This window comes from Leguminivora glycinivorella, chromosome 7, assembly GCF_023078275.1.
Source record: "Leguminivora glycinivorella isolate SPB_JAAS2020 chromosome 7, LegGlyc_1.1, whole genome shotgun sequence".
Classification (NCBI taxonomy): Eukaryota; Metazoa; Arthropoda; class Insecta; order Lepidoptera; family Tortricidae; genus Leguminivora; species Leguminivora glycinivorella.
In genome coordinates, this window is record NC_062977.1 from 7,713,336 (window position 1) to 7,740,074 (window position 26,739).

At 37.3% G+C, this 26,739-nt stretch overlaps 1 protein-coding gene across 4 annotated transcripts in view; it reads right to left on the bottom strand.

Moving 5' to 3' along the window:
• The window catches only part of LOC125227931 (RNA-binding protein Musashi homolog Rbp6), an 827,229-nt gene that overhangs the window by 337,047 nt on the left and 463,443 nt on the right, over positions 1 to 26,739 (bottom strand). For all 4 annotated transcript variants that reach the window (XM_048132341.1, XM_048132339.1, XM_048132338.1 and 1 more), the window contains exon 6: positions 1,301 to 1,393. In XM_048132341.1, the coding sequence (XP_047988298.1) occupies positions 1,301 to 1,393 (93 nt within the window). The remainder of the gene's footprint in view (positions 1 to 1,300; positions 1,394 to 26,739) is intronic.

Sequence of the window (26,739 nt, forward strand, 5' to 3'; positions counted from 1 at the left end):
TGCGCGGCTGCCAGACAAAGACCGACTTATCGCAGTCTTCCAGGCAGGCAGGCGGAGGACAAGACGTTAATAGAATGTTTACTTTATTGTCGAATACCGAGGTTGGTTTTTACTCGCCGCCATGCCTTTAGCTACGACCGATGGTGTTAAGACTGTAGGTTCATTCAATGTCGATCTAAGTCAATAAATGTGACAAAGTAAATTGTTCTTTGATCGGAATCTCTTCATCGATATTGAGTTAACGGTAAAACTGTTGAAATGAATATACTTATAATAGTTACCTATTTTTATTATAAAAGATTGCACCAGTTTAACTTATAAAGTGTATTTAATTTATTATAATTTTAATACTACTTATTAAATTTTATTGGGTATCCATTAAAAATTGCACAGTGCACGAATATTTTTGATCGGACATGTTTATCTTCGGGAGCGAAGTAAGCGAGCATGAAATAGTCATAACACAGTTTGCGACTTTGACAGACATGCCTAATTCGAGGGTAACGTGTTTAATATTATGTGCACGAAATGATTTAGCCGCGAGCAAAATTAGGGTTGGCTAATAACAACTGAGACATGACAGCTTGAATTCTGTACACTTTTCCAAAAAGTTCGGTGTAAATTAAATTTCGCGAGTGAAGTTGGCATAAGTTCACGCTCTCAACGTTGACATGTCTCACGCAACATGTCAGCATTCCTGCGTCTTGCTAACAAGTCAAATGTGAGATACTTAAATGTATCAAAAACATTCTATATAACCTAACTAGTGTAACTTGTCTTCTTAGTTGAAATTGGCTGTGCTCGTTTAGCAAATTATACTTCGCTAACTAAATGCAACTAACAAAATTTTAGCAACACGAACGCTTGAAAAATAATTATAAACTCAAAAAAAGAAATAAGATGCCAATTATTAAAGAAAAAATGACGGACACCACTCAAAAAAAGAAATAAGATGCCAATTAAGAAAAAATGACGGACACCACCAGTGGCGAAGGCCGGATTCGAACCGGCGTCTTTAGCAATCCGGGCTAACGCCATGAACCCCTAGGCCACCCCGTTACATCGGAAGCCGTCGAAATTTCTCTTCTATATGTCATCTAGGCGTCTTTGACCAACTCTAAGGGCAAGCAGTAGGGTGCTTGCACCTCCTATACGAAACCCTATACGTATAAACTCAAAAATAAAAATGAAAAATCAGTTCTAAATAATTTATCATGACTAAGGAAGGAATCACTGCTTGTTGCTTTGACGAGTATATCGCAAGATTCGTTTACTATAAATTAAAAAAAAAAACACTTACCGGGCCAAACTGTTCGAAGTAATTCTTTACGTCTTCCAGCGTTGTGGGTGCTGATAAGCCTCCTACGAAGATTTTCTTTGTCCTGGTCACCATCTAAAACAAAAAAAAAACTTCCATTACAAATTTATCATAACATGAGGAAAAATCGGTAAAAGAGGCGAATGCGACAGAAATCAATCATTGCCAAAAACGGCACATTTTACATTAAGGGTCAATAAAATACAACAATTATGATCATATAAAAGGGTACTGATTAAATTATTGAAGGCGTCCCCGTATTTTTAGTTGTAGTGGTTATTGTTATTCTTTACCATATTCTTTTTTCGGAAACACACGAACGTGTTATGTTATTCCAGTTGGCCTCAGTACAAAAAGTAGTATGTAGTAGCATAACAACTAAGAATTTTTCCTAGAAATATAATGGAAAAGGATTTTACAGTAGTAGTGCGAAAAGATTTGTCTTCGAATTGTTACGGAAACGTACGGACGTGTCATGCTATTTCAGTCAGTCTCAGTACAAGATGTACTGTCATTGACTGAACTAGCATGACACATACGAACGTTTCCGAAGAAACCCTTTTCGCACTACATCTGTACTCTTAATCTGTCAATGCTACCCTAATTTACAGTATGAATGATTCGATTGGTACCAGATCATACTAGCCGGCATAATATGTCATTAAAACAATCTGAAAATGGTGTGTAATCTACGTAGCGGCAAAATACTGTCCCGTCAATCATGTGTCAGTCCGTTGTATTGACAGTTAAATCTATAGTATAATAGCTTTTTATGAAAAATATAAAGAAAATGATAAGTTAGATAGTTGGTCCCGTCTTCATTAAATCCCGGTGTGTTTGAGGATTGCAAAGTTTCAAGACTGTGCGCTGTAACAAGCGGACCGACTTGAATCTTGACCTTACTTTATAAAATTGCAGTACATTTTTATTCTTTATTCTACTAGGGTTTCTCGTGGAGTGTACGTACCATGTAATAAAATAAAGTAATGTAGATCAAGAAAGAGAAACATTTTGTTAAATAAATTTATTCAGTGTCACTAATAAAAAAGTGATTAAGATCAAAGTCAAGTAAATTTTATTCGCTTACCGAGATATATGTGAAAAAATAGTAACATGGTATTAAAAAAATATAAATAAATGCATATAACCCAAACTTATATTTGTAAACTAAAATTGTAAAACTTTGTTAAATCACGCATCTTCTGGGCGAGCTCACTCCATCGTAGGCCACGTCTTTGCCTTCGGCTAGTCTGTGGCCAAGAGTAAGCCCATTTATAATAATAATAAAAAAAATGTATTTATAGAAAATCAGGATCCGTCGATCTATATTTCCTGTAATGTTATTTTACTTAATTATGTAAAAGACATATAATACAATTTTTGAAATGCTAAAAGCACTTAAAAATGCTATAAACTATGAAGTTATTTTTATTAATTGTTTCGGATAAAGTACTTTTTACGGTGTGACTAAAGAAATTTTAACTTTAAGACTGTATAAAGTTATATGCATACTCTTCAGAGTAAAAGCGTAGACGTTTATAGGGGATTTCATTATAACGTCAATATCGCTGGCTCGTTGTCAAAGGACGAGCCTGTTTCTTGAATATTTATGCCGGTAATAACGACCAAAAAAATGTGACTAGCTAACAATAGGGGTTTTAGGTATTCGGCGCCCGTGATAGAGACGGTGGTTGGTAAAAAACCTGCAGAGAAGCCAATTAGTTTGCGAAACTTAGAATAAAATATTGTTGAATATTCAATTTAACTTGTAATGTTTCAATTAAAGTTCTGTGAATTGTTAATGACTTGTTCTTTCGTAATTTCAGGAACAGTCGTAGCTACATACTTATTTGAATTACAGATTATAAATCTGATCTGAATTAATTATTGGAACTGATCTGTCAAATTATGTTTTTAATTGACAAAATAAACCACTTACATATGACACTCGACACACACTTTAACCTATTTCAATCAGCCTCTAAGTGCCTATAAGTGTCTGCACTGCATAGTGCAGACTATTCCCGAACACAAATGTTGTAAATTACAAACAATCAGCATATATGGCTTAACAAAGACGCACTAGATCTAAGTAGACATGCTCACCTTTAGAAACTAGACTTCATTAACAGGTGACTGTTTATTGAACTACACGATGTGTTAGGGACATGCGATGGGAAAGTTATTTAAATACATATTGCAGGTTTTATGAATAGCCAGTGTTTTTGTTTGTTTTGAAGGAAGGTTAAAAAGTATCGAGATAGTTTTTACTGAACATAAGTTTAAGTTTGTTTTCTACATATAAAGCAGCATTTGGAACATAAATTGAAAGGTAACGTCATTGAGAACAACAATTTAAACGATAAATTTTGTTAATGTTAAGTGGGTGATAGATGTACGAGCAAGTACGCGTACATAATGATTTCAAACCTGTTGGATCGTCGACGACTAAGCGCAGCGGTTTTAAAGTACGCGTACTTACGGTGACAAACAATCGAAAAAGGTCTTTGAGCCATAAGTACGCGTACTTGCTCGTACGTCTGTTACCCCCTTTACGAGTCAACGGGGACGTGCCCAGTATTTTCATATCGATACATAATAGTGCTAAAATAAGCTCATACAAATTGAAAATAACAAAATTCGGAAGCATAATGTAACTAATATAAGTAAGTGAGGCGCTTCGGAGTTCTGTGACAATCCCAAACGAAATCACACTCAAATATAAATGACAAGAAAGTGCCCCCGCCCGGTCGGCTACGTGTCCAAGTGGCGGCCCTCCCTGGCATCCCCTTCTCTCCCGTAAATCTCGAGTGTGACAACATATCCTGCTTCCCCTATCGGTTTCTGAATCATCGATTATAATTTTTGCGATACGATACCATTTTTAACGTGAACTTAAAGCCTGAGTCACATTTGTGTGTTGTGTCGTAATCAAAGTGGCCAAGAAGAAATTATGAATGAATTAATTGATAAATTTCGCCTTGCCTTTTTGCAGCTGTGTGTGTTTTTATGTAATATATGGCGCGAAGATTTGTGTAAAGTGAGACGTGAGACAATTGCTCACATTACCATTAAATTTTTGTTGAATGCAGTAGAATGCAACATAACATAACACAAAACACGCAAATGTGAATCCGGCTTTAGCTAACCTAATTGAATTTTTCAATTCCATTTCAATAGCATACAGTTTCAAGAAATTTTATAAAAATATTATTTGAATTTCTGACTAACTCATATTGTCATAATCTCTTTTCACAAACAACGGTTTTTGACTAGAACAGAATATAAAAATGCCAGGAAAGATTAAATCATTCCGCTGTAATCTCTCGGATGAGATCGATGATATTCAAAATAAATAAACCGATGGGAGATAATATCGCGCGTGGGACCTATTTGTCCCGCATCGATAACTGGTCCGATCTTGAATGGATCACGTTTCGCTTCATTCATTCGTTCAAATCGATATTCGCGATTTTAATCATCGATATAGTAGCTTGCATTAAGGGTAATTAATAAAATATTTGATGGAACTAAACTGTAAATTAATTGAAAAATCAACAAGTGTAATTATTAAAAGGGATATTACGTAAAATTCTATGCGTTACTAGGCTTTCTGAAAACAAATCGCCTTGATGTATTAGTCACAGTAAAAACTTTTCATAAAACGTTGAATACACAGTTTTTATAAGCAGTATAAGTTACTCTATGGTTTACAATGTGGGATAGTGCTGCTCTCTGTCTGCATAATATTGAAGTAGGTAACACAACCAAATTACAATAAATTTTACAGCAAAATAAGCTTAACGAAACGTACAACGCAAAAAGAGACAAAAGTGCAGCTTTATTTTTCAGCCACGCCGTAAATTGGATCAAATATTTAAAAAACAATAAATAAAAATTTGATAAACCGGCATTTATTAGTGGGATTGTAAAGGGCGGTCCCTCGGGAGCGAGTGTCAGGTTTACCGTCGGCCGTCAGCCGAAACTGTTCGCAATTACCTTAAATGTGGACAACGCAGTTCACTCCGCTGGGAAAATTATTATTCACCGCATATCCAATTTTTGGGATGCCCTAAATTGGATCGCAACCTGTGATTGTCTGACGTAATCGCCTCCTGACTTGATTCTACAAACCGTAAGTAAACTTACCTACTTTTCTGGTCATTGTAATTAAAGCGGTAGGGGACGAAAGCCACAAAACCGGTTTACCATACAAACGTATCCTCCTTAGATATTAAAATTATTGTAAATATTTTACAAAGTTTGTTTTATTTTAATTATAGCTACCCTACGTATGTTTTGTAGCAGCAAAATAATGTGTAAATATTTTCCGTGATACCAATATTCAGGCCTTCCTGAATGCAACGAGGACTAGGTACGTTTGTGTGGAGAATGAATTATCGCCTATTCATTTAAATCAAGAGTGTTTTTTTCTCCATACCAAAAACAAAAGAAATGGTTAAAACGAACTCTAAAATTAGTCTGCGTCCTAGCGTCATAATTCAAAATTTTCAAACATGTTTACGGCAGATACAAGAGCGCCGCTTGGCCAAACGACATTACCCGCCCCCTCGTTAACAGCAGTCGGTCACCGCAGTCGTTTCGTGAAAAATACAACAATTTAATTTAGTCTAACTTGACCGGAGGCGGCGGCAAACACCGAACGGTCGTAGCACGACAAAAACATACACACATCAATTACAACACGACCACCCGAGCACGCCACGAGCGTCCCTCGCGACCGCGGGATCGCGAGCGGGTCCGCGTGTCCGCGGTCGCACGACATCCGATTGTTATATCCCGGGATATTTTCAAATACAAATTTAACAAAACATGCAAACTTATGAGAGGTAGTCAAAATGTCTGAAAGTATTAGCGATGCTCATTTTGTCAATAACTTAAATTGTCACATCACAAAGCAAAAATAAACTTATTTGGGTTTTAATGGCAATCTCAAGATCGTCAGTTTCAAAATAATTATGATCTGACATATTGAACAAGATTCTAATTCTGACTAAATGGAAAATATATTTAACCTTAAGTAGGTTAGAATATAAATCCAATTCGTATTGAATTGTGAGTATCCGAATATAGATCGACAAGTATGTAGTGGCTGAACATTGTCGGTTGTTACGCATAAATTACTGTCGCTCTTCTGTTACTCATTGCTTGCTATTCATTCATAATTTTAGAGCCCACTATCCAGTGGGTGTAACAAAGATGTCACTAAGAACATGTCTTGCATCCTTCATACTTCTCGTAACAGATATGAATGTATCAATTACATGTTGTGACTACTATATCCATTCGAAATATCGCATGTGACTGTTATCAATGACTATTGAACTCATACTGAATGGAACTCTCGAGATATATGATGTAAGAATGATTGCCCTCATTATTTTGTACACAGCTTGTGATTGAACTATAGGAAATAGATAGTCTATAGCAGGATTAATGTCAATATATTGATCAGAATAAAACTAAACATTCATATAATCAAATCTATTTTTGTAATATTTCAATAACGAATTCGCTAGTATTCAAGTTTCCGATTCAATTTTAAATGAGAAATTCAGTTGAAATATACGGAAATAAATGTTAACGTGGATTTCGGATATTATTCACCTGGAAACGCGTACGGACTCTAACTCAATTCATAATGTGCCATGCACGCTGCGTCGGTGAAATTTTTATGTTTCCACCTGTATCCCCCAACGCTCTGCATCTAAAGGTATGCACCCAACGTCAGCACTCACGCTATTACTTTGAATGTAAAACCATTTTAAACTGTGAAGGTTATTTGATTAATCTCTTTTTACGTTTCTTTGAAACTGGAGTACGAGTATTTGTACCTTTTACATAGTTACATATTTCTGTGAATTTATCCATAGTAATATTATAAATGGGAAAGTGTGTGATTCTCTTTGTTTGTCCGTCTTTCACGGCTAAATAGATCGACGAATTGACGTGATTTTTCAGGAAGAGATAGTTGAATGAATGGATAGTGACATAGGCTACTTTTTGTCTCTTTCTAAAGCGAGCGAAGCTGCGGGCAAAAGATAGTATTGTAATAAAAAGGGATAGTCATATATTTAGAGGATATAACAAAGCCCGGTTAGGATGGTATTAATTAGTTTCCATCCAGAGACAATTTTGCTATCACCCGTCGCCACACAAAGGTCGCTCCATCGCTGACGGTGCGTTTTATTTTTATGTTTGCTCCCGGCCTCTGGTCTGCCTATCCATTCTTTGACTTCCTGAATAAATGCGTGCTTTGAGAGCTACACGTTTTTCATTATTACAAGACTCGTGACGTAAAGCTTGACCTTTCTGAAGATACAGGTTTTTGTCACGGTCCCTTCTTTTATATTTAATCGTCTTTTTCTATATATCGTCACTACTTTAAAAAAAAAAACTTGTATCTTCGTCTGTCAATGAAAAGAAAATTGTAGTACTCGTAAGTATATATGGAATGCATATAAACTTACTTCGTTTTAACTTTGAGGAACAGCGTGAGATACGAGATTTTTAAAAGTAGTGACGATATGTAAGTATTGTAAGAATACATTTTCATATTAAAATAAAGGATTTTTTATTTGTTACAAAATAGGGTTACTAATACACAAAACTTGTTCCTACTAAGCTAAGATAACAACTGTACCTATAAACATCACAATATTCTATGTATTATTTGGTACGTACATCCCGCAATATATTCTCAATATTACGTAAGTCTCGGAACACATTTACCTTGAGCGCAGTGAGCATTCCACATAGATAGCAGATGATCCCGTCTCGTCGTGTCGCACACCTTATCTGCTTCACAGCTCATTAGGTCCGCACGGAGAGGCTGCGAGCAGACCTGTGCCATTTGTAACAATACAAGGACCGCACGGATGGCAAATGGTGATTCCCAGGGCTTACCGTGCCACTCTCGTTACTTCAGGCGCAGTCTCCCTCTGTGCGACGTGAAATAACTACTCGGGCTAAGGCGTGCGACATCAACCGACGCAAGACACTAACCGCGTACGTTCTAAATGGCAGACATTAACAAAACGTTATTGCTTCTCGGCTTCACTAGCACTTGCACAGTATTAATCTCTATCTCGTTCTGATGCTCACTATCTGACGCTTTGTAGACTAGTTAATTCCTAGAATAGCTAGACTTGGCTCAGGCACGTATTGTTATTCGAAGGTGAGACGATTTACTGTAGATAATCGTGACTGTGAAGTGATATTAATGCAAATGTTTGTCCGTAAACTACCCCTGTTTGCTATGCAACTATAATTTCCTAGACGATTACTTCTACCATTTCTACAAATTTTAAAATTTAGTTTTTAACACATGCTGTGAATCAGATATACTTTAGGGTTTACGTTTTCTTTCAATATTTGAGAAAACGAGCACAAACAAGTAAATACGAAAGAAAAAGCGAATGCATGTAAATGAGCAAACTTCTTAGAATTACGTCGTGAGCTGAATAAATAACGACTGATCGATTGCTTGATAAGCCCATGATTTTTTAAGAAGATTCTATGCAACGGAGAAAACATATGAAGTTCGTATTTATTCTGAAGCTTAGATTAAGTATTACTCTCGCTTTTTCGTCCTACACTAGTCCCTAAGTCCTCCACACTGATGTGAAAAAACATTTGTCAACTTTGTAACACTCGAGATACACTCTAGTATTTTAATATTTTCCATATAATATTGAACCACAAATATCTACTTAGGTAGGTAGCTTACGCAAATATGTACATGTACAATCTCTTTTAAAAGAGGTACTGCTCTCCTACACGAGGGGTACAAAACAAAAGGCGCATTTTAGCCGTCTAAAACCGTCATCGAAACCCATTCAAACACATTGAAATGACTCCATTTCCGCGAATGTTTGGCGTTTATATTTCAGTAGGTGTGCATATACTTGCTTTTCTTTTTGCAGTCTCGCCCAATGAGTGGATGAAAGCGAGACGTCGAGCCGCCTTGCCGCTCCCCCATCTTTGCTAAATGCAAAAACCTGCGCTCATGCTAACCCTAACCTATTGTTAGGACTTGCTGAGAGCGATTTATTTCGAATATGCAGACAGGAACGATGAATATATCGACACGAGAATCAAAGGCTGACATAACAGTGCTAAATTCCTGTAATTTGACGCAGATCTACATATACTAAATTATGTCTGATTGAGTTTCAAATAAGTGAAATACAAATCAACATTTACGGTAGACTAATTCGACTTCTCTCTGGTGAATCTGAAATATCCCAGATGTGTGGTAATGTTGGAACACGCAAAGCAGAAACGGAGATCGATTTTAGCAATTTATGAAGAACTTTGTTGTAATAACAGCGCTAAAGATTTCCGGCTTTTGAAATGAATTCACGGAGATGGTTCAAGAGAAGTTTCGAAAGCATCTAAGTAAATTATAACGTATTTAAAGATTTAATCTCCATTACAAGTAAAAAGTGAAGGATATAAGGATTTCGAGTTTATATATTTTTGCTACGCGTAATCAAATAAAACTTGATTTTATGTTTCGAGTCAAATTATAAGCGGAGGGGAGAGTGAAATAAAAAAGTGAATAATGAATGCGGAGGCCAAAACCGGGACCGCGCGACCGGAGCAATTATTTTGTTTCGAGTGCCATCAACACAGTACGTTCTTTCAAATTTTCATACATTAAGCAAATGTCGAGAATTCGTAATAAGGTCCTAAGGGTAGTAGGTCTGTGTGGCTTTCCATTTATATACAACTAGGCCAGTGGATTTTGATTTAAATCTTACCTCGATAATTATTCACTATTTACATTGTATTACGGATGGATGGACAAATCAAATAACTTTGAACGCATGTCTTTGCAAGAACCATTTATTCTGTAAATAAATAATAATAATGTATGGTATGTAGTTCTAAAATAGTTGTACAATTTTATCAAAGTTGCGGTTCCAACATAAATATCAAACAGTGGCAATATTACTGTTTACTCGCTCAACTTTATAGCGCTATTAAATTTACGCGAAATTTGTAAAAGTGTAGATACCATTTTCTTCTTTACTATAGCAGAAGTAATGGCCTCACGAAACAACTTCTTGGCGTTCACGCTTCCACACAAAACGTGTTGGAAAATGTATGGCTCACCATTCGTAAGAGTAAATAAATACAAACTACAGAAACAAGTGTCATGTATGACGGAGGCTGCCTACAAAACATGCAATCCGTATGAATGATTGCCGTCTGACTGAACTCTATGTGCTTTGTAGCCGTATTTTTTCCGAATCCCTACTAAAAGAAAACGACGTCCCCGACAAAACGACTATGGAATCTGAGTCGTGTTATGTAGGTGTAAGCGTAGTATTCTGTATGACACATGAGGCGTTGGGTTGAGCGCTTTCGTCTCCACATCGGTCGATAGTGTTGACGAACAAAATAAGCTCCCCTCGGGTGGGAGCGGTGTCAAGAGGCTATAGGATTAAACTTAAACTGGGTTTGCCCGCAGTTTAATTACACAAAAGGTATGTATTCACGTGCGACTTGCGCAAATGTACTGTTCCCTGACACTAAGTTAGAAATTAGTTAATTAACGTCAATGCGTGGCTTCGTTTCCAGAAACCGAAGTGTAAAACGAATTCGAATCTTGTTTCAATTTCACACTCAAACGAGGCAATGGTTCGTTGGGTAGTAAAACAAAATGGTATAAAGTAAGTTTTGTTACGTTTTAACTTAATAAAATTCGAATTACCAAAGTTGTGTAATATGAAAGCAGCACACGAAGTAATTGAATAATACAGTTTTGTTGTTGTGTGCGTTGTAAATAAAGGCCGCACACACTCCACGACTATACTAAATTGTGCGTGGCACGGAAAACTTTTACAATTTCATAGCGTGGCAAGAGCAGGTCAATAAATTCTTAGCTCTCCTCTTAAACCAAACTTGCTAGAATAAGGCGCAGTATTTTAAGATTACGGTATCATAATCCCCATTGAAACTTAGTTGGGTCATAGGAGAAATATCATTGTATGAGATATAGCTTTGCTTTTGATAAGGCTCCGCGTGTTTACTCTGTTTTTATTTATTAATATTTCCTCGATTTTATTTCAAAACCTTAATAGATAAACTTACAGTAATGTTAAGCTTACAATAATAACTGTATCACTTTGTCTATTGGGATTAGGACAAATAGGTAGGGGGAAGAAGGTAAGTAATATAAATATTAGTCTAGGTACGTTTTAGTAAATGGTCCCACTTTGTCGCTTCTAGTTACCGAGATAAGGACAGCTAATTCGACACTGGCACAATTTACCGATTTTCAGTATTCACAGAAGCAAATATGATCAGTACATTGTTTGCAAAAAGTTTATATCACGAACGCCTACGGACAAGTTCATATCATAATATATCATTCTTTATTGCAACCATGTTTATTTTACATAGGATGGCATTTAAATATTATTATAGAGGGAATGGAAATAATCTAAAGGACTATTTAGTGAACTAAAAGTAAAGTAAAATTAGTCTTAGTATAATTCTATACATGGAGATGAGAATTGAATAATAATTTTTATAATTGAAGTTTTTACTTACTAGTGAATGGCCCGACATACTCTTGACCGGTATACTATATCGCGGCATGTCTTTAAATATTTCTCTATTAAAAAAAAAAAAAAAAAAAAGGTTTTTATGACTATTTCTAACATTACACAAATGTACTCGTTGTACTTGCAGCACTGGCGACGTTTCCGACCAGCTGACACGGGGCAATATGGCGGACTTCCGCGACCGCGAATAACGTCACGTACACGACTTCATGTTTGGGATTTTGAATATTTTTTACCTTTTTTAAGGAGTGGAGTATCTTTCAAGTGAGTGGCTACAGTTTCAGCTAGAGATATTGTACCTAAGTGTTGGATGAACTGGTACAGTTACAGGTAAAGGAAATTAAAGTTGATAACTATTAGGCCAATTGGAACATGCGCCATCAGACGTCCAAACGATATCAAAATAATATTTAATTATTGTATTCACATCAGTAAGCTGTCACTTGATTATGCCTTTACCTACCTGTGTATCAGTGCAATCAAAATGCAAAAATCTAAATCTAAATATATGAGATGATTATTGCAATTGATCATAACCTAACCACAAAATTCAACCCCGACCGCGACATAGTAGACCGATTATCATGAAACATGGCTAAGAACACTCCCGACTAACTCAGCTTTCAGACAAAAAAACTAAATCTAAATCGGTGCATCCGTTCGGGAGCTACGATGCCACAGACAGACACACACACAGACAGACAGACAAACAGACAGACAGACAGACAGACAGACAGACAGACAGACAGACGGACAGACAGACAGACAGACAGACACGTCAAACTTATAACACCCCGTCGTTTTTGCGTCGGGGGTTAAAAATGCTGGCATACGACAGCTACGAAACTCAAGTGAGTCCAATATGGTTACATTGTTGCTTTGATATCATGAACAATTGACAAAATCACATTAAAATTGAGGTATGTTAAAGATCTAACACGATAACAAAAGCTTGCACTCGTTATAGGCCCTCTGACTTCACAGGACTGGCCATTTGCCCTAACTTTATCGAAAAAGAACATATTTATTGTATCATCTTTAAAAATATTTAAGTAACACATCGTTGTACAAAATCGAGTATAAAAACGTCAACCAAGTTGTCCTCATTCGGCTTCCTTTCTATTTAGCTTTCCGTGAATGCCAAAAAGATCACCGCGTAATATATCGCGAAGGCGAGGCGCCGCGGCGGTAGCTTACGATAAATGCGTTAAGATCGTGGGCACATTTGGATTTAGCGTGCCATTAGACGAAACTCACGTCACGCAGGTAAAGCCTTGGCATTATTTAGGTAAGTCTTGCTCATTTATTATGTGCTAATTGTGATTAAATTATTTTCAGTTTGACGGAAAGGTTACTGATCACGATCAGACCCATTTTGCCTTTTAACATGTTTTATTCATAAAATATTTCAACTTTAAATTGTGAAAATAATAATTGTACACGTTAAACTAATGTGCATTCACCTTTGTATAAAACGTCTGTGAATAGGTACGCATGTACGCACTTAGCAGTATTACAAATATTAATCTACAGATGGGTTTGCGTCAAATATTTTACGTGATTCGTTTTTCAAAATAATATTGTAAATACCATTTAAGAGAACTGGTTTTCTAGGATTCAATGTGATAGTTATAGAGTTTGATTGATCTCTAAGGTTGTGAATTTTATTACTCAAACAATGAACTCATAAAGCAACGAAAAATGCCAAGTCAATCCGCGTCCAGCGGCCAAATAGCTTAAGCAGTGTTGCGGTTAATTGTAATAAGCTTCCAGCTTGGGGGTCGCAGGAGGGGGCGTGGAAGGGGGGAGGGTGAGAGCGTTGCGCAGGCGCATGGCAGCGGGTACTCGAGCACGCGTCGACACTCGAGCGCCCTCGAGCCGGCACTCGGTGCCCGCCGCGTCGAATTGAAAAGATACCTACGCCGACACCGCACTGAATATTCGCTCACGTATCAAAACCGTAAAATGCAAATCTATGCAGTGCGGTTGTCTAGAGTGCTCGCTCGCTCGCGCGATTCATCAAATATAATCTAGCTGGGATTATCGCAAATCCGGCGTGGATTATTTAAAAAAAATAGTTTTTGATAGTGTTTTACTGACACACAGAATAGGTGTTGATCATTTTATTTCATATGTTGCTGCATTTACTACTGTGTAATCAGTATTTAATTGAAATATAATGTTAGGATCACTTATCTATGTTACGTTATTCCTCGTAATTGGTTAATTATTTATTTCATGACATGTTTCGCTTTTATTATTCTTATTACATAACTTACATTTGCTTCACAACGCAGTTGTATCAGGAATCATATTATCGTAATGAACCAATCTGACTCTCTTATGTCAATTCAAATTAAATGCATGGTTATACCACACCTCGGACAATGGCGATCAAATATATTGAAAGAGGCGCATCCCTAGCACACAGTCTTAGCTCGTGTAGGTGAACGAGTACTATGACAGGTCGACTGTTCGTGTTTTTGACAGGCGGTAACTGTGAGGTAACCGAGAGGGGGTGGGCGGCATAAGCCACATATGTAGATACATCAAGTATTTACAGCGAAAAGGCATAATACGAGTATATAGGTTTGTATATAAGCCACATATGTAGATACATCAAGTATTTACAACGAAAAGGCATAATACGAGTATATAGGTTTGTAAAGACACTTACAGATGCGTATTGTTCGTTCGATTTGTAGCCCGAATTAGCGCGAGTCACGAATGTTGCCGAAATAGAATGGAAGTTTCCAAACTTGCCAATTTTTCCCATGGAATTTTTTCGGAGACTTTTCATAGATACTCGTATTAATATAAAGGCAATCAAAATAGTCTATTTTCAAATGATTTTTAAGTACCTGTCATCCAAGAATATTATAAAACTTATTCAACTTTTTGAAACTTATACCTAGTAATTTGCGTCTGTATTTTTACACCGAAAAGATCAGGCTTCATTTATAATATGAAAGTGAAACAATAAGTTACCTATTTATATATCTTTAGACTGGCTAGAGGTCAATCCTTTGTTTACTTAATAGCAATGTCACGGCCGTATTTGAACAATACCACAGTGATTTGTCTTACGCAAATATTGACGTGTTTGATTAAAGATTTCGGAAAAAATAATTAAGTCAAAACAATATATATACAACATTTAAATTTCATATCTTTAAAACTCGCTTCATAAAACTTAAAGTGTATAATATAATGGATACCTTTAATATGTTTATTTGTCGTATACACGAAATCAAATTACAACATCCATCTCGCTGGCCTAATAGTGTCCCGGACACGTTAATAGAAAACGCAAACGAATGCGGTGCGACATGAGATGGAAGCACGGGGTCACAGGACGAGTCGCCTGTGTTTGTACAGACCTACCTACGTATCTACGAGTACGCTACTCCAATTTATAATGCGGACAAGCCACACTGAAATGGATTTACAGCTGCAAACCTGCTTGCCTTTGATGAGGGTCTATTTTCAGATGCGGGCCGAGCGCACCGCAACGTTCCGATATTTCCAGCCGATATATTATTATTACGCTCGAATCCGAATCGATGGCATGTTATAAAATTTATTACGCACTCGTCTCCCCGACGTTTCTTATTTGTAAACAGCGCTTGGGTAACTCTCGCGAGCCGTCGATGATGTTTGATGTCTCGTTAAAAATAAAGACGACCGTCAATTGACGCGAATAAATCCGTAACTAATTTGTCGACTGACATGTCGAGGGACGTGGTAAAAATAATTTTTAGTTGGTTTCGACATGAGTATGTATTAATAAACTTTCATGAAGTGAGGCTTACAAAATTGTTGAGCCGATAATAAAAAATCACTAAGGATTAAGAGCGTTCACTGGAAGCCATTTGAAGTGGGAGCTTATACGAATTCCGTATGTCAAAACTCGGGCTGAGAGTTTAGTGTGGAGTTCGATGGCGTCGCAGGTAGATTCAGGCGGCATGTAAAGTTTCGTGTAATCCACTGTAGGTGAACTAAAGTCCGCAGTGTCTTTTAGGCACGCCTACTCTGTATGCAAGCGTTTTCCTGCACATCCGTTGTACGCGACCGCGGCAGGACTTCCGTACACAAAATACTATGTTTATGTCGAGTTCTTTTAGAATTCCTCGTCGCAGTTGACTCTTCGTGCCGACAGCGAACCGGAAATACACATACTTTTAACTTTTCGTTGGGATTATCAAATTCCGTACATTGTCTCAACTTTGTTTTGATACATATGTGTACAATGTTGCCATTTGATTATATAAAACACAAGCCTTATAAATACTCTGTTTGTTGTACGGTTCTTTTTGGCATTTATTTAACATCTAGTAATTATATGCCCGCTAGTAGGTACCTATAGAGATGATCGCAATAACGTCAGTCATCGATGGCTTATCAAATGATGTGCTAGACAAGCCATATATTCTACACTATATAATATACTTGTAATATTGTCGAATATAGTATATGATTTGCATAGAGTTATGCAGGTTGCTGTCTCACTACTGTTTTCACGCAAATGAGTACATACGCATAATACCCTTGTTTACTGACACGTAAGATTGAATACCTAGTAGAGTGGAAAGGATTAATAAATATGTATTATAGGGGCTAAATGGTCTTCCTATTTATGAAAAGTGGCCATCTTAAATTTTAGGCAAAACATGAATTATATTATATCAAATTTATTAATACACTTTGTTTTATAAGAAATACATTGTTTATTAATTACACAGTATCTAAATTAAAATCCATACTAATATTATAAATAGGAAAGTGTGTGTGTCTGTTTGTTTGTCCGTCTTTCACGGCAAAACGGAGCAAGGAATTGACGTGATTTTTTAAGTGGAGATAGTTGAAGGGATGGAGAGTGACATAGGCTACTTTTTGTCTCTTTCTAACGCGAGCGAAGCCGCGGGCAAAAGCTAGTATAGTATAAATATGAGCTTTCCCATGCAGAAGCGCACTTATTATGCTTGAACATGCATGCATGCATTGCATGAACTGTTGAACTTTGACATAAAATGTTTCTCATTGTACAGTCAACCAATTGGAACCCTAGGCCACTCTACAACCATGTCAAAATGACAAACAGTAAGAGATTTCTTACAATCTGATTTATAACGTCACTATGACATAGTTTTACAGTGGTAGGGTTCCAATTGGTTGACTATACTTGTACTATCCACAAATACTATAAAAGAACTCCTGCTGAACCGTAGGACGATTTCATCTGATTAGAATTGCTTTTTGATTGACTGCTGCGTTGCTCACGCTGCGTTTCTATTGAAAATATTGAAAATACGGATTGAGTGTTCTGGGTACGTAGCCGAATGGCACAAACGCTCACGAAACGAAACGCTCGTAGATATCTATCTCTACCGCTCTTGCGTATTGGCGCGACTAGCCGGACTACCTTTTGCGGCGTTTAGTTTTCGTTTCGCGTCGCAGAAATGCCATTCGGCTACGTGGCCTGATCACGAAAGTAACAGAAGTCTTAATACCACAGCAGGTAAATCGATATATTATGTAGGAATGTGAAATGGAGATTTTTATTAGTGTGACTAAAACAACTATAGGTTGATATTAGAAAAGAAGTTTTGATTGTCAGTCGACTAGAAAAGTATTGCCACGCAGAAAAAAATATAAATACCTAGGATATTTTGTTTTATCCCAGACATGACCTGATATAAACCTGTAAAATTCCACGAATGTACTAAAATTAAATCACCGCCACCATTAAACGTATTGTTTTTATTCACTTGTGTGGGAGTAGCTTAAAAACGAGTGAGTTCGAAATATTTGCCACACTTATTTACATTTTAAAAGCGTTCGTGCAATCCTTGAGGCCAAACTTCACAAGTAAATAGATTATATTTAATTTTTACTCGCTAATATTGTAATGCAAATTTTTAATTTGTAATTTATCCTATGTATCACAACAAATTAAATGAAAAATATATCCACGAATCGAGTGTCGACACAAACCTGATATGGTTTCACGGCATTGTGGTGTATGAATAAATGTAAGGTTTTTGATCGAATAACATACATACATACATATATATAAACACGCCTGTATCCCATAAAGGGGTAGGCAGAGCACATGAATTTCTAAGTTTCAGTGCCGCTCTTGGCAAAAAGGGGTTGAAAGAAACCCAAATTGTGACATTGCAGTGGCAGGTGTCACAGCCTCTCGCCTACGCCACAATTTAGCCCATATCCCACAGTTGACTTCTACGACACCCACGGGAAGAAAGGGGGTGGTGAAATTCTTAACCAGTCACCAATAAATAAAAAAAAATATTTTATTCTTATATACACCTACTTATTTTACTTCTAACAGTTCCAACCTGTAAATTTCCACGCATCTCATAGTAAAATCACCGCCTCCGCTATTCGTATTGTTTTTACCCACTTACTGTGGCAGTGGCTTAAATAAGTGAATAGCGTAGTTCGAGATATTTGCCACACTAATCTCCATTTTAAGAACGGTCGTGCGATCCCGAGCCTAGGATTACGGAACTTGCGTGACACTAATTAAGTTGGAATTAAGGTCGAGCCTGTATCAGGAGCCGTGGCGCGAGTTATAAATGAAGGGGTATTACTAGTGTTTACTTATTAGTCTTATTACGCTCATAGGAAACTGATAAAGAGTATGTTGTTAACGTTTTCTACCTGGACAATGTTGTACAATAAGTTGACTGGAAGTGGCTGAACGAAAGTTTATTTAATTTTAATTCTTGTTAGAATAGTGTTTAGGTAAAAATACATGTCATAATTAACTTCATATGTAATAAAATAATAAAATAAAAATAAAAAGCCTTTTATTTCCTGTTATTATGTACAATGAAATCTTTGCTATTTGTTAGTAATTGTTAGTTTTTTTTTTCTCTAGTTCTAATTTAGTTTTTTGTTAGTGATTACATTTATATTTTAAGTAAGTTTACAATTAGTGATTACATTTATATTTTAAGTAAGTTTACAATTAAATATTTTTTCAACTTCATATGTAGTAACTACAAAATAAATTTGCATTACTGTATTTTATTAACTCGAGGTAGGTATATGTAATATTTTATCCATACCAGATTTAGTCAATTGATCTGTAAAGACAAATTATTTTAGCTGAGCGCCAGTTACGAATGTGGGTGTTTATTTTTAGACAACATCATATTTTAATCGCCGATTCCATTCTCAAGATACAAAAAGTATATCTAATCTGATGTTATTGATATTTGAGATGTGTCTGTTCAAATTTCTAAGAAGAAGTTTTCGAGTTATAATAGGTCTACTTAATACCTACACATTTATCTGAAAAACTGTCAATATGATATTCCCATAATCCTTTCAAAGAAGCGTAAAAGTCAAACACAAATCCTACTTTGCTGTCACTTGTGTTAAAGTAGGGCACTCACTTTGATGGCTTTCGGGGAATCGACAAGTTTTGCAACTTCGGTATTTATCAACTTGCCTACTAGGGGCTTATTGATGACATCGTTACGTTGTCGATTTAATTATCCGCGGTCATGTAGAATGAAAAGAAAAGGAAAATAAAGGAATGAAAATAAGGCAAAGATCGGACATCGATTGAGCGTGGTATTGGGGCCTCGAGTATCCGATGTAAGCTGCGCCCGATCGCCTAATCCCTGTGCTCGGCTAACGGCAGCGGTTAGGCCCTCTACGTAAATTTGTGTAATTTGGTATCCAGGCCAAGTGCCAAGGGATCGGGCGGCTTGGCGGCAATGGTGATTGATATGACGCTGTAGTGAGCGCCTTGCCCAGTCTCCGGGCCGCGGACCTGTCACTCTCAGACAGCGTGTTGCATTTGTAATAGGCTTGCTAGTTACTAATATTACTATAAATAGTTGTATGAGTATCAACTACCTCTATCAAGTTTCTAACATTATTTCATTTTGTACGCGTTGAAAACTTTAGTCAAGAAGATTTAATTCCGCGTTTACCATGTTTTAGTGAATGTTAATAAAAAATATTTTGAACACAAAAGTGTCAACAGACAATTTGAAAATACTTATAGGTACCCTAATATGATGAATTACAATGTTTGTTTTATAAACTTACTAGCTTTTGTCCGCGGTAGAAAGAGACAAAAAGTAGCCTGCACTTTCCATCCCTTCAACTGTCTCCACTTAAAAAATCACGTCAATTCGTCGCTCCGTTTTGCCGTGAAAGACGGACAAACAGACAGACACACTTTCCCATTTATAATATTAGTACGGATAACCTTTGTTTTATCTCAAATCGTATGGACAATATTGAGAAACAAAATATCTATATCCATCACAATTTTGAGTCCATTATATGCGCCTATAGTTACAGGACTAAACTTTTGATGCGTTGGGATGCAAATTTCAAATTCTGGCTTCCACAACGCGTTTAAAACCGATCCATCTCCATTTCGTTCTATATAGAATTTATATTACTCGTACGGGTTCCACAGGCGATCGCTCCTCGTACCGCCACGCCACGAGAAACTGAATTTCAAATAGCTACGCAAAACCTGCGGTTGCTCTAGCGCTCTTCAATTTCTGCCATTAGTTGCCTTCCGCTTCCCGAAAAATGTTCGCTTACCGTCGCCGAACATCGCCGGCCAAAAATGGTCAGAGTTAGGGAGACTCGCGATTTTATACTAAGACACCTGTAATCAACTTTTCGTCTGAACATTAAAACCAAGTTTCTATTTAACTTTTTTTGGTTTGTTGAAATATATTTAGTAAAATTACAGTGGCTCGTCTTCGTCGTTTTTTCTTGATAGCAGAAGATAGTTCGGTGAGCTGTGTTGAATATTTGTTAGCGTTTACAGTTTCAGTGTGTAATAGTTCATGAAACAGCATGCCTTGCGAGTCCCAGAAACAAGAAAGCAAAACTTTTAAGCGGTTCTTTTGACTCAGCTTCGGTTGAGTTGGTGGCGTTTCTTCTCGAGGCAGCCAAAAAGCACGACGTGTATCGTTCTCATAATAAATCCATGATTCATCTCCCGTAACCAGATCAGTCAAAAACTCTTTACGTCGGGGTCGCAGCAAAAGTGATTGACAGATGGCGACACGGACTGCACGACTGGCATCGGTAAGGATGTGCGGTACCCAGCGAGCCAAAACTTTTCGATACCCAAGCTCATGCAGATGGTATTCCACAGCGTGGTGACTGCAGTTAAGTGCTTCCGCTAATTCACGAGTAGTAGCATCAGGATTCGACTGTAGTTCGCGGCGTATATTTTGAATTTGAGTGTTATTAAAATCACAAGCCGTCAATGTACAAAGCCACTGCAATCAACGATGGCATAGAAAATACATCTGTAAACTAAAACAAGCTATCTTTGTTTTTCTGGATTGTTAAAAATTATTTTTTGCAACAGTTGCTAAGAAAACTACATTTTAGATAAAGGAAAGTGGAATACTCGTCAATGTTGCTGCATTATTAATTTATCACTGTCCAGTATTCGAGGAAAAGAAAACAAAGTTTAATATTCTCAGAGCTTCCAATCAGAGTGAATTTTGTATAACTACTATTATCAAAACATGGTCACTATGGTGTTTTTGACTCCCACTGATATTAACAACGTTCACAGCTTGCGGTTGTTGCTTACATGTAGTTTATTGTTGTACAGGTTTTGGTGAAAAGTTACGTGATCTTATGGAGGGATATATCATTCCGAGTAAAAAAAGCAAAAGTATAATTAATAGACCTAAAACTCAAGAAGTAAGACCCTATTTAACTGCCCCAACTATACTCTCAAAACATTGAGACGCGATTTCTTAAAAAAAATGTTTTTTGAATTGTGGCGGTATAGCAGGCACACGGCGAATATTTATAGGTTATTTTTGTATTTTTATTCGCACCTACAAAAAATTTTGTAAATTCACTAAGCGAGCATTTACACCTAAATACTCGCAAAACGATAATAAAACACTAATCCTTACCCTTGAAGTAGTCAAGTCAGGAAACTAAATGGGAAACGAAATGATAGCAGCAAAACCACCTTCAGTTTTGTAAATTACAATAAACCGCGCAGAGATCGTGGGCAGAATTCATGATGGCGGTGCCGGCGACAATAGGCTTAGATTCGGTTGGGCGGCCCGATATCTAGTGCGGATGTGAGCTCTCGCCAGCCATTAACTTAACCCGTTTTATAACTACATCGCACGACTTGCAAATAGATACGAATAGGAAATTGAGTGTAAAAAATACAATTTAATCTACATCGTGTACCTACTAAATTGTGCTGCTTGAAATTAAGGTATTGTAGTAGAATAGAATAGAATAGAATATTTTTTTATTCGTAAGCACTTAACAACGACGATAACAATATAATATACACAAAAATTAACGACACACAAACAAGTAACCATACACACAAAGGCTAACAGACAAAAGTGCCACGAAATGGTCTCATCTCAGCATGTTGCTGGCGACTTCCAGCGCTGGTCTTCCGATGAGGCCATTCGGTGAAAACAATCGTAGTGATAAATAGAAGTGCTATAAATAATAAAATCAACATTATACGAGTATGACGAATATCTGTTAGTACAGTCGGATGCAGAGAAAAGGATACCCCTTGCTTACAAATTTCTATGATATGAGTATACCCCCATAGGTATACTTTTCTGTGCAGCTAACTGTACACTCTTGGTAAATGGAATGTGGCTTTAGAAAAGAAAAGAAAAACATTTAAGTTCTCTTTTCATTTGAAATCGTTTTTATTTTAATTATATTTACAGGTCTTATATCTTATTTATTAATAGTGTCAAGTTACAGAAATCCTATTAGTTAAAACCATTTCTTTTTAGCCCATGTTCAATGTTCTAGGTAAATATCAAAAGGTTTTCTATTACAGTTTTCCTAACCTACTCATAATTCGATGTTTATTGTATTTATAAAATGACAGTCTTTGTACAATTCTTATTTTACAACAAATTCTATACTTAACATTCACAAAAAGAATCGAAACAACAATGCCACATACTATCATAACGTACAAAAGATCGCCCTCAATTGTTACGGAATAGATTGGGCGGCGATACCGAAAGAACTACGGCTGAAAAGGACGACCTCGTTATTATTTGATAGACCTCATGATGAAAATCCACGCGACACGCAACTTCCCCGGCGTTCACTCGTCAGAATAAAAACAACAATGTATGGCATTCTGTAATCCACATCGGGCGACCTAGCCGAGCTTGAGCCATGAATACGAATAAAGAATGCTAACAGCCCGCGCAACGAGACAATTTCTTGACAAGCTATGAAAAATTGGCCTTCATCACGCACAAATTTTCCCAAAAAGCTTCGGGGTATCAGCGTGAACGTACAAGCCCGCGGTGATCGTAATCGGTGATGTCGAGTACCTTGCTTGGTTAAAATCGAATTTCAACCTTTTACCGGTAAACGGTGCGAAACGTTGAAGATTTACGTACCTATAACGCTATCCTATTTACAGACTAGCAAATTGTATTTGCCTAAAGGTCGAATGGAGGCAATATCGTGGACGTCGCGACGGTGTGGGCGGGGGATGCAATAAGCGGAGCGGCCAGCGGCGAAGCCGTCGCCAATTTAAAGAAAGCCCATTGAACCGAAAGACAAGTGCATTGGCGGCTCACGAGCACCGTGCCCGCACCACCCGCTTTCTAAGGCTCCTCATATAATTTTCAATCCAGCGAACTCTAAAATCGATTGCTCTTTGTAAGTGCAAAATAAAACAAAGGGGATAACCGCACGGTGCTAAATTAAGGAGTTAATTTGCTATTTTTTCAGACAGTTAATATTTTCTGCTTTCGTTAGTAAAATAAGATGAAATTATACATTGTGATTGTAGAAACAGTAATTTATTAGAGAAAGTTTTTGAACTCTAATATATTTTGGTAATCTTAAGTAACTACACAGATTCTAGGTAAATCTAATTTAGTTGATAAATAATCGAATGATGTGGTTTAATACCGGTCAAACCTCAACTTTCACCCATATCAGAGGGATATCGGTATTGATGGCAAAGGATTGGGTTCCATTCGTAGCCGTACCGTTTCATGCGAAGACCGCACTTAGGGAGCGAGTGCGTAATGTTCGGGCTTATCTGTCTCCTTGATGCCACTTTAATGAAAGGGTTACATCGTAAATCTACATGGCTAAACTTAATAGACTGTCCTATTGGGTTTTGCTCGGCAACGGTTAGTAATTAATGTGCCTTCATAGAGTAAGTTTTATAATTATAAGGTAATCTTGCTAAATCTCTTTGATATCTGGATCGTGTAATTCAAACATAAATTGTTAGAACGTAAAAGCTGTTATGTCGTAAAAAAGTTATCATATTTTAATAGGTGCGAAGGGACGCCTTAATCATTTTTGATGTGTAGTATTTAAGGTAACTATTAACGCTTATATTGTGAAAATCCCGCAAAATATAACTATACCGATTCTATATTTGCGTATAAATAACTTAGTTGCACGTGAAAGGAAAGAAAATCTAAGAAACCGTCGATCAGTAACGATGTATATTGATTTTAGGATTCACCGAACAGTTGACGAAGCCCCGCTGAGCGGGGCTTCTTTTTTTGCTCTGATAAATGTACTTAGTAACGCGATTGTTAAGTGTTTATGGTAAAGTTAAACACAAACATACGTACATTAAAAGGCAATATATTTGAATTTGAATAAACCGACCTTTCTAAGAAGCTATAATGGTGATTAAATCACCTATGAAGCATCACGAACTATGCAACTTCTTCCGGCATAGGTGGGGATGGAAAGAATCCACGCTATACGATTGTGGCACCGAAGACCAGACCATGGAGCACATCATCTAGCGGTGCTCACCCCACGCTTACTCGGGTAGCGTAGCCCGGATGATCTACTGGACTTGACGTCCAATGCTGTGCAGTAGTTTCAAAACTTGGAAGTTACCTTATATTTTTCGCCTTTATTTGACTGTATAAAGAATGTAACGTATGTTAAACCAAAGTAAGTATGCAAGTTTGTTACTGTAACGTGCACTAGGGTAATTCCGAAAGTCGTCTAATTTCGAAAGTCGCACAAAAATTACCATTATTTCCATCATATTAAGATTCCCCTTTCGGAATTACCATAGCATTTTTGTCATTAGGAATTACCCTAATGCACCTTACATGTATTTCTTACAAAATCTACCCTATAATCCTATAATGGATTCTATTTACAGGGATTTCAAAAACACTATTCGTTCTAAATGAAATAAAAAAAAGGAGTAAGTTTCAAAGAAATATAATACAAAGGAATAGAGAAACAGGGTCCAGTTGTGATTGCTGAAAAAAAAATTGTTGATAAGAAGATCGATTTATCAAAATTCTCTGTTAGGAAACCCAAGTAGTGACACACCTGGTTAGCTTCTGTTTTGACGCAAGCAGCAAGATTGCGTCGATTCTGACATCACCGGCAATATTGAGTATTTATATCAAACCACAGTCGTCATAAACAGCATATGAGTAATACAAATTCAGGGTTTTAAACGGAAGACTACGTACGGGGTGTGACTACGTACATGAGTATTTAGTATTTTTAGCTATATATGGAAGACATGTGATGTAACACTTTAAGTTCTCGCGCTTTGTGGTTACACATATTTAAAGTCACACACAGGTCGAACGCGATTAATTAACATTATTTTTACTTTTTTTCCCAACGTTTCGGCCAGGTTGCACTGGCCGTGGTCGCGGAAGACTGACGTCCCAGCAAAGTGTCACCGGAGATGTAAATAACACAAAACTACCCGATATTAATTTATATAAATGTTCGGGGTAGACAAATAAATATAATCTACCCGCTTTTAGTTAATGTTTATTTCCCACCGCACGACACACAGCACTCACAACATCCGCGCACTGGTCCGAAGATAGATCTTTTGGTTTGAACATTTGAACTCCGTATACAGAAAGCCCACCCACACTGACAGGTACCTGCAAGCTTCTTCCCATCATCATCCGAGACATCTGCAATCCGTGGTCACATCCCTGGTTAACAGGGCTCGAGACTTATGCGACTCTGAACACTTAGACGAGGAGTTAGCCCATGTTCAGAAGGTGCTGAGGAAAAATGGGTATTTGCAGACAATCCCGCGCAAGACTAAGAAGGGGGAGAGACATCCGCAGGTTGACAGGCAACCAGCCTTTTTGCCGTATATGAAAGGGATAACGGAAAAAGTTGGATCAGTACTAAGAAAAGTCTCCATTAATACTGTATACACACCGTTATCTAAAGTAGCGAGTCTCTTACGCAGTCCTAAGGATGTCATTCCGTACCAAAGTCCGGGTGTCTACAAGATAGATTGCAGTTGTGGAAGTGCGTATATTGGCCAAACAAAGCGCAGCGTTCAAGAGAGGGTGAAGGAACACATAGCGGCAGTTAAAAATCGCCATATACACAAATCTGCAATCGCCGAGCACAAACCCAAAGTTCTTTCCACCGAGCGACACTATTATCCCCGGATTGTGAGGGAGGCGATCGAAATTAAAAAATATCCTAAATACTTTAACAGGGAAGACGGGTATAGATTATCGCCAACATGGGGACCTGGGTGGCTAGCCGAATGGCACAATCGCTCACGAAACGCTCACGAAACGAAGCGCTAGTAGATATCTATCTCTATCGCGCTTGCGTATTGGCGCGACAGAGCCAGCGGCGTATCGCTTTCGTTTGGCGTCGGAGAAATGCCATTCGGCTACGGGGCCAGTGATTCAAATGTTCAAACCAAAAGATCTATCTCCGGACCAGTGCGCGGATGTTGTGAGTGCCGTGTATCGTGCGGTGGGAAATAAACATTAACTAAAAGCA